Genomic DNA, 9,241 nt, shown 5'->3' on the forward strand with positions numbered 1-9,241 from the left:
GAGCTGAGCCTTCCCATCCGCCAGCCTCTGAGGCACCATCCCTCTGATGATGCAGGTGGGTGTCATTGGGTCCAGACTCCCACAGGCTTTCTGAGACATTCCCCCTGCTTCCAGTCAGTGCGTGTTCAACATACAGAGTGTGGATTCCACAGCCGGAGCCGGGGCTCTGCCGTGTGGCAGGATGGCCAGCCCATGTGGTCCTGGTCCCGGGAGCACGCTCTCCATGTGGATCGCCTTCCCCACAGACCTCAGATTCTTGTTTCGCTGGCCTTTGAGGCCAGATGTCCCCAGTTGGCATTGTCCACTATGTTCCCTTTGTCAGCAGGACTCCTGCCTTTTTTCCTAACAGCTTTACTGAGATAGGATTCACAGCTCATACAACTCACCGTGGACCCTGTACAGTTCAAGGCTTTAGGGGCTCAGAGCTCAGCAACCTTCCGCATAATCAGTTTTGGAACGTTTTTCTTATGCCCCCAGAGAAACCCAGCCCCTAATCATCACCCCAACCCCCAACCTCCCGTCGCTAGGCAAGCACTAATTTCCCTTCCGTGGTGTGCCTGTGTGGACGTGGCGGGTGTGAACGGAGCTGTGAAGTTCCCCAGGTGCTCAGCCTTGTTCTGCCCACTCTCCCTCCCCCTCCCCCAGAGCCCCCAGTCTCACACTGGTCTCTGCTGGCCGCAAGTGCTGGAGATTCCGTCAGCCTGAATGTGGTGTCAGCCATTTGCCAACACCAAGAGCATCAAGTGTGAATAAGGCCAGGCCTCTCTTCTCGTGCTGCTCTGCACCTCGGCTAATAAAATCCTGCCTCACCCAGAGAGGTCCTCCGAGAGCCCACGTCCTGCGGTCTGTGACCACTACCCCTGGACTCCTCTCTTGGACAGAGTGACAGAAGGGACTCGAGGAGGCAGGAGGACCCCCGGCCACGTGACCCTCGTGGATGTCCACGGCTTTTCCTGTAGGAAGACGAGGAGTGATTGCGTGGGGCTGTGGACCTTGCAGGATTCGTTGCTTCTGAACCAGCTTCTCTTTTCTGCTCAGGAAGGTCCTCAGGTTTCGGAGGGGGTTCTGTTCATCCCTTAAACATCCACTCGGCAGGTTGAGCCGGGCCTCTGAACGCCAGCTGTGATGGGTTTTACTGATTGCCTGCTTACCTTTGAATCGGAAAGAAGGGGGAGTATGATGCTCACAGGACGATGGCGGTTTCCATCCTACAGCCTTTGCACTCCGCGGGGGGCAGTCTCCCCTCCCAGGTAAACGACGGAGGGGCCTCCTGCGAAGACCTGCCCGGTGAGGGCCCAAGTGTCAGAGGAACGGGGAAGGAAGGGAGAAGCCTAGTCCAATGCCCCCACACCCAGGCACCCTTTCCTGGGGGGAGTCACCTTCGGTTGTTCACGCCTAAGTGTGACGCAGTGTCCTGGCTCCTTCCCTTCCTGAGAAGAGCGTCTGCCTGCGGCCTGACTGGGGGCCTGCGGGACTCAAAGGGTGTGGGTCCAGCCCCTGCTTTTTAGCCAGAGCCGCACAACGGAAGGGAGGCCACATCCGAAGGCTGCCCGCGGCCGACGGACGCGGTTCAGACCCGGATTCCCTTCCTGACCTCAGTGCAGCCTCCAGCAAGTGGCTCTGTCCTTCTGGGCTCGGGGGTGGAGGGGAGGCCCCCCCAGAGGGGCTGCGAGGACCCGGAGGGGCCGGCCAGCGGAGCGCAGGCCCCCGAGTCCCCCGACCCCAGGCCGGCTGCAGGGCCAGACTCACCCGACACGACCTCCCCTCTTGAGCAGGTGAGGGGCAGCTCAGCCACGAGAAACGTAGTCAAGGTGGTCACCTTACCGTCCATCCGCATTTAGGGAGAAATGAAGACACGGTCTTTGCTGTTCTGAAACTATTGTATATGTAAGTTTTGTCCCCGTTATGATTGTGAATGTCTTGACGGAAAGGACCGTTTTTGCACATATCGCCCCATTACCGCAGCCTGTGAGGGAGGGGACGTCGCTGCTGTCTTACAAGTGAGGGAAGGCCCTGGAGGCCAGGTGGTGCTAGCGCCCAGCTGCGGGGGGCAGGCCGGGCAAGAGAGGCGGGCCCTTGGCCTCACCTGAATAGCCCCAAATAGCACCAGGTGTTTCTGTGCTAAAGAACAACGACCGTAGTCTTTTTTTTTTAATTTATTTTTGGCTGCGTTGGGCCTTCGTTGTTGCGGTGAGCGGGGGCTTCTCTTGTTGCGGAGCACGGGCTCTAGAGCGCAGGCTCAGTAGTTGTGGCACGCGAGCTCAGTTGCCTCATGGCATGCGGGATCTTCCCGGACCAGGGCTCGAACCCATGTCCCCTGCACTGGCAGGCGGATTCTTAACCACTGCGCCACCAGGGAAGTCCGACTGTAGTCTTATTTTTATGCAGACCCCATGTTCTCCTAGACGCCCCAGACTCCGCTGTGTTGAGAACAAAACAAGCACGGCCTGTTCTCCTTTGTGATGGCATTTGTGCTTCTGGCTGGGGAGAGAAGGGCAGAGCATTTAAAGTCATTTCTCAGCCCTTCTCCCACTAACGAGTTATTCTCAGAAAGAAGGAGTGAGAGCCCAGGAGCTGAGGAATCACCCTCGGGCTGAGAGCCCAGGGGACTTGGCTGTGCTGAGGAAGCCTGGCTGGGCCACACCAGGCCGGCCGGGTCAAGAGCCCGCCAACCGCCTGGAAGGAAGTAGCCAAGGTGCACCCATAACGTTAACACAGACCCGCAAGATGATGACAGATGCCACGGTGACATTTAAGAGTTTAGTAAGGAAACCAGGACAGGAAAGATCTGAAAAGAAACTACACAGGAAGCTTGTCACAAGTCTCAAGTTTTTTATTTTCAGAACAGAAGCTGGTTTTATTTTTAAAAAGAGAAGGAGAAAAGAACGTGATAAATGCCAGCGAGGTACCACTTCCGTCCTCCAGGCTCTGACTGCCAGCTCGCTCTCTTCCACGAAAACTCATGGGCTCGGAGCCGTCCTTAGAGAAGGTCTGGCCCAAGCCCTTTCCAAAAAGATAAGGAGTCCGAGGCTCAGGGGAGGACGGCCTGACCTGCCCAACGTTAGAGGCGGGCAGCCCGGGACCCGTGCCCAGCTTCTTCTCCGTGACCGGCACGGTGGGCGCGGGCGCGGGCCCGGGGATGCTAGACACACCACAGCATCTCTGGTTGGACCCCGCGCTACAGGTGTTCCCAGAAAACAAGAAAAATGAAACTTTCGGGGCATTTCTTTTTGTGAATGAGGCAAGGGAAGTAAGTAAAAGGACTCAAGAAAAACACACCAGAAGGAAGGGGCTGACGCCCTGAGCACAAGTGCTGGCAGCAAGTGGCGGGAGGAGGACGCCTGTCCCGCGGTGAGTGCGCCTGGCAGCCGGACCGGAACAGGCCTGGCCTCTGCCAGACCAGCCGGGTGCCGGGAAGCGCAGCCCACCGGAACCCACCACAGCCTCCCACCAGAATACCCAACACCCTGGAGGTGTCGCAGCAGCAGCGGTCACTCAGCAGGAGACGGCCGTCCAAACAGGAGAAGGGGGTGGGGCAGGGGGCCGGCCTGGGGCCATGGCTCGGACACAAAGTCCTTCTCAGTCGCTGAGATTAGGTAGCAGAGAAACAGCAAAGCTGGAGAGAGGGTGTGGGAACAGAGGGAGCAGTTCCTGGGCCCCCCAGAATCTGGGCCCCAGAACTTTGACCACATGGAATTCAAAGGGCAAGAAGGGGGGTCCTGGGGAGGAGAGAAGGCAGGAAAAGAACAATTAGTTGCAAAATCCAACCAGCTGATCCTGGACCTGGTGGGCAAGGGGCTGGGAGCAGGGACATCGAGTGCAAACATGTTCCTCCCTCCCCGCCCCCTCACCCGTGAGAGCAGGGAGGCTCAGGCCATCAGCCCCGTCTGTGTGTCTGTCTTCTGTCAACAGCCCCCAAGAAATTGAGAGAGAGGAGCCCCAAGTGCCAAACGGAGGCCCAGAAAGCGGAAGTCACGTGTCACTGAAGCTAGTGGGTGACAGTCAAAGCCACAACCCATGACCTCTGACCCTCTGGCCAGAGTTTATTACACCACACAGAGCTCCCCAGGCACAGGGAGGGAGGGAAACAGATTCCTACAACCTCCCCCAGCACCCTCCTCCCGCAGGGTGGAGGGGAGTAGGTACCCCTGGCCTGGCTCTCAACTCTTCCTGCACTCTGACCTCCCCCCAAGATACTCATCCTGCCTCAAAGATGCCGAGAGAGGTCCCACATCGAGCCTGTACGTGGGCAGCCCCTGGACGTGACCTGTCACTAGGGAGGGAGGCTGGGCCGGGTGGGGCGTAGCCACCCTACTCCACGCAGCCTGCTTTTCCCTAGAGGCTCCCGTGACCAGAGCAGAGGACAACGGTCACCACCGCCCTTTCTCATGTATACCATGCTTCCTAAAGGAAGGACAGGTGGGGAGGTGGATTTCCTACTGCTGTGGGCCCATGGGAGGCCCAGCTCACATGGTTTTCTATCCAGAAACCCCACCAAAGCCGTTCTGAGCCAAGATGACCCAGCCAGCGACCAGCTGCAGGGAGGACAGGAGCTACGGACACATTTGGAGGGAGAGAGGGAGGGCGGCCAATGGCTGACCCTCCGCAGACCCTGTAATGACACTGGCACCGAACCCCAGCTGGATCCAGTGGCCACGTCGAATGCAACATCTGAGTATTTGTCCTTAGTTTTTGCAAGCAGCATCAGTGTGTGATGCGACACAAGTGGAAAGCGGAGGTAGTAACACCCAAGAAAAGGTGTAGTTTGGTCCTTGGAGTATGGACCCCCCCTCCCCCAGCTGAGAGGAAAGGAGTGGCATCGAGGAAGATCCTGGGCGAGCGTCTCCCTCGGAGGAGGGCCACTGGGCAGCCCCCAGGAGCCCAACTCTGTCTGGGAATTCATGGCCACAGATTCAGGTAGGAATGAGGAGTGTGTGGTGGGGAGCACCGGGCCTCCCCAGATCTCCTACTGATTATGAGGGGCACAGGTTGGACACAAGGAAACAACACACGCGTGAATGCGCACGCATGTGCGCGCACGCGCACGCACACACACACACACACACACACACACACACACAGACTTTGCATCTACCATCTGGAAGAAATGCAATGGACACATCAGGGGAGCATGGGATTCTGGGTCATTTCAAGGTGTGGGTCAAGGACCACTAACCACAGCCTAAAAGAAGCTGGCACGTCCAAGCAAGGTGGGTGGCCGAAGGCCCTGGGCCCCCCTTTCCTCCATTCTGCCCTGCAAGGGAGAGGAATCAGAGGAGGTGGGAGAAGCGAGAAGCAGAGGTGCCCCGCCCCTGGAGAGAAGGATTGGGGAAGGGCGTCGAGAGGAGAAGAGAGCCGGGGACCCTCCTCCCTCTCTTCAGCGGCTGGCTCCTTCCAAGCAGTCTTGACCCAAGGGGTTCAGAGGGGCGCGCTGGCTCTCAGCCCTGTTTACAGTTACCTCCCCCAAACAGAGGCTGATCCAGTCTGGGTGAGGGAAGGTCGCAGGACAGGGAGCGGGGTCTCCCAACTCCAGAGCAAGCCCCCAGACCCCTCAGTTTTGGGACGCCACAGCCAGGGTGTTGACGTAGCCGTGGGCGCCCCCCTCGTCCTCCGAGATGCAGTGGCCCAGCTGGGGGGCTCCCGGCACCAACGGGGCGGAGGGCGGAGCGCCGTAGCCTGCCCGAGCCCGACTCGGGGACGCCGGGGTCTCCCTGTCCCAGCAGCCCTCCAGGGCCTCCAGGCCGCGGCAGCCGAGGAAGAAGAGGTTCTTGAGCATGAAGACGGAGAGCGGTTGCTGGTAGCTCACGGCCAGCAGGCAGCGCAGCGCCAGCAAGGGTACGTCCACGAGGCAGCCGCCCAGCAGGCGCAGCAGGCGGCTGCAGCCTCCCGGCCGCGAGGCCCGGCCCCGGGGCGAGGCGGCAGCGGCGTGGAGCTCGTGGAGCCAGAGCACCGGCGAGGCGAGCGCGAGGAAGTAGGCGGCGAGAAGCAGGTAGCGCAGGTGCGCGGGCAGCGGCGCGCGGCCGTCCAGCATCAGCTCCACCAGGGCGGAGCTGTCCAGCAGGTCCAGGCACGTGCCCAGGAAGCAGCCGGCGGCGCGGTGCCGCTGGGGCTGCAGGAGCAGGGGGCCCGCGGAGCCGGGGGTGGCGCCCGCTTCGCCGATGGCCCGCACCAGGCAGTAGAGCAGCGGCGCCGACAGCGCCAGGGTGAGGCGGAAGCCCGTGGTGCCGAAGGGCGCGCGCAGCTCGATGAGGTCCAGGATGGACGTGCCCAGGATGAGCACCACCTTGGGCGTGAAGGCGATGGAGTAGATGAGCCAGGCCAAGTAGGCGAAGGCGAACTCGCCGGCCGCGCCGGCCGCCCCCGCCGGCCCCAGGCCGCCCGCGCCCCCGCGGCCGCCGCGCGCCTTGGCTCCCGCAGCCCCGGCAGCGGCGGCGGGGGCGGCGGGCAGGTGCAGGGGCGCGGCGTGCGGGTGGTGCGGGTGGTGGGTGTGCGCGGCGCCCCGACGGCCCCGGCTGTTCTTGGCGAAGAAGATGGCCCAGCCCGCCGCGACCACCAGGTCGGTGGCGACCCAGGAGCACCAGTACAGGTCGGTGACAGCGATGAGGTACACGTCCAGCAGGCCGCCCTGCGCCAGCAGCAGCGCCACGGACAGCGCCTGGTAGCCCCAGCGACAGCCCGGGCCGGGGGCGCAGCCGCGGCGCCCACCGCCGCGGCCCGGCCGAGCCCGGCGACCGCAGCAGCAGCAACACAAACGGCAGGAGGGGCCGGGGCTGGCGCCGCCCGCGCCCCCGACGGCCCCGGCGACGGCGCCCGCGCCCAGGTCGGCGGCGGTCATGCTACGCGGGGAGGTGGGCGTGGAGGCGCAGGAGGCGGCGGCGCTCCCCGGGGGCCCGGCGGGCACCAGCGGCCTGCTGATGCTGGCGCTCTCGTCGTCGTCCTCCCGCTCGGCGCCCGCGCTGCTGCTGCTGCTGCTGCTGCCGGTGTCGCCGCCGCTGCCGCCGCTGCTGCTGCCCGAGCCGCTCCGGCCGCGCGGGAACCGGGGCTGCAGCCGGGCGGGGGGCGGGGCCGCGCGGGGGGCGCCGGGCGCGGGGCGCATTGTCCTCGGCTCCCTCCCGCCTACCCGGCCGGAGCCGCGCACCGGAGCCGAGCCCCGTGGCCGGGCGCGCGCGGGCTGCTGCCGACGCGCGGTGACGGCGGCGGTGACGGCGCGCGGGGCGGCCCAGCCGAGAGCTGGGGGCGGGGCGGGGAAACCGGGATTGGATTCGGGGCCGGGAGGCGGGAAAGCCCGGCCGCCGTGTCGGCGGGAGGAAGGGGAGGGGTGCCGGGGCACGGAGTTGGGGCGGGGAGGACGCAGCGTTGGAATCCGGGGGAAGCGATGGGATCCCGGCGGCCGGATGGGAGGTGGTCGGCGAGGTCCCACCAGCTGAACCCATGGGGCGTTAGGGACCGGGTGGCCTTGGTCTCAGTGTAGACCATGCCTTTGAGCGCCAGGCTGGGACCTCTGCAGGCACCAGGGCAGCTTCAGCCTCTACTTCGTCCGGTGCCCTTTCCGCTGGGCCGTCCTGCATCTCCCTAAGGCCCTTGAAAACCGAAGGAGGAACCAGGCCGCACTGATTACAGAGACCAGGACCGGGAGCCCCAAACATCTGTTTCTACATATGCATGTGCCCTGCTCTCGGCTCAGTGACCGGCCCGGGGGGAGGGAGCAATTTCCAGTGAGAGGAGCAGCTCTCTAATATAAATGCTGGGGAAGAAAGGAGCAGTAAAAGGACGGTGCGGCGCGTGTGGCCCCAGCCAAGGTTTTCAGTATTCTCTGACGGTCTTAAAGCGGGAATGGGAAACAGTAGGCAGAGGCAGCTGGCAGAGGAAGTTAAGCACCTAGAGGCGCCTCCGTGGAAAATAGGCCCGAAGCTGCGATGGTGAATGTGCTACAGACGGGCCGTGGACGGGAGCACAGCAGCCCTGCAGCCACAAGTGCAGAGCTCTGTACGAACAATCCACGGCAGATGTGGGCTTAGCACCCGCAGCCCACCCCGGGCACGCGCCGGCTCCGTGTCCAGTCGTCGTGCAGCCCAGCAGGTGTGGGGGGCAGCTGAGCTCCGGGCTGTGGTCTCAGCTCTGCCATGTGGCCTGCGTGATCTTGCACCGGTTATTTCGCCTCTCTGACCCTAGGATTATCCAACTGTAAAAAGGGACCAACATCTACCTTCCCAGGCTGTTGTATTAAGAGAGGGCACGAGTTCGAAGGGTTTGGCCCAATGCCTGTCCCGGAGTGTGTTAAAGGTAGCTGGTGTGACCATCGCAATTCCATTTAGCTCGTGTCTCAAGCCCCGGGAACATTTACTCACAGCACAGGCTACTCATGACTGTTTTCTGGGCTGGAGCCGGGCTCAGCTCCCCGACAGCTCTGTGCTTCGCAACGCGCCAGGGAGCAGAGCGGCTCTCGCCGGGAGCAGCGGTTCTTGGAGCGGGTCACAGGCTTCACGGTGTGAGAGGTTCAGCCCTGCCCGCTGGCGCCAAGGCCACCCACACGGGGCAAGGGGGAGCGAACAGCGCACGTGGCCCGCATCCAGGAGCGTCACAGCGGGTCCGGCGATGTCAGCACGGAGCCGGCAGGTGAAAAAGCGGGCTGGGAGCTGCCAACTGCTAATGGGACAGATTACAGCCTGGCTCCCAGCTCTCCCCCAGGGAGGACACCAGCCAGCCGCTAACCTGAAAGCTGGCCCACAACTCCTGCTCACGTCAACGAAGCAGTAGGAGAAGCGGGAGCAGCTGATGCAGGCTGAGAACTGGGCTGCCGAGGGGACGCTGGCGAATCTGTCCCCACCCCACCCCAGACCTGCTGCCCTGGCCACCCGCCCAGCTCCCTCCTGCCCTTGCCCATCAGGCCAGCCCTCGCCCAGGGTACCTCCTGAGGACGGGTTTCCTCCCTGGGAACTTGGGCTGTACCAGCCGTTTGAAGTTATCCTTGCATTTCTGGGAAATGGGCTTCAGTTGCTCAGAGTAACTTCTGTATGAGACTCTTTAACCCGATTTCTTTCAGGTCTGAGGCTCTGAATAAAAAGACCACAGATAATAAGGGGAAGAAATCAGGGCACACGACAGAGTGTGCTGGTGGTCTGGGTACCAGAGGGACCTCGGCTTTGCCCTGGGTTATGTCTAAATCTGTGTACACACGCACGCACACAATCACAGAGACCCTTCGCTTCAGCCCGTGATGGGCTTGACAAAGATGTGGCTA

The 9,241-nt window shown here is 62.5% G+C and overlaps 1 protein-coding gene across 1 annotated transcript; it reads right to left on the reverse strand.

Annotated features, from left to right (window-relative positions):
* Positions 1 to 2,791: 2,791 nt before the first annotated feature.
* TMEM121B (transmembrane protein 121B) lies at positions 2,792 to 7,186 on the reverse strand. Its single transcript, XM_019925865.3, has one exon. It carries the CDS (start codon positions 7,094 to 7,096, stop codon positions 5,552 to 5,554), a length of 1,545 nt encoding a protein of 514 aa, XP_019781424.1. The 5' UTR covers positions 7,097 to 7,186; the 3' UTR covers positions 2,792 to 5,551.
* Positions 7,187 to 9,241: the final 2,055 nt, after the last annotated feature.

The sequence above is a fragment of the Tursiops truncatus genome, chromosome 11 (genome assembly GCF_011762595.2).
Source record: "Tursiops truncatus isolate mTurTru1 chromosome 11, mTurTru1.mat.Y, whole genome shotgun sequence".
Taxonomy (NCBI): Eukaryota; Metazoa; Chordata; class Mammalia; order Artiodactyla; family Delphinidae; genus Tursiops; species Tursiops truncatus.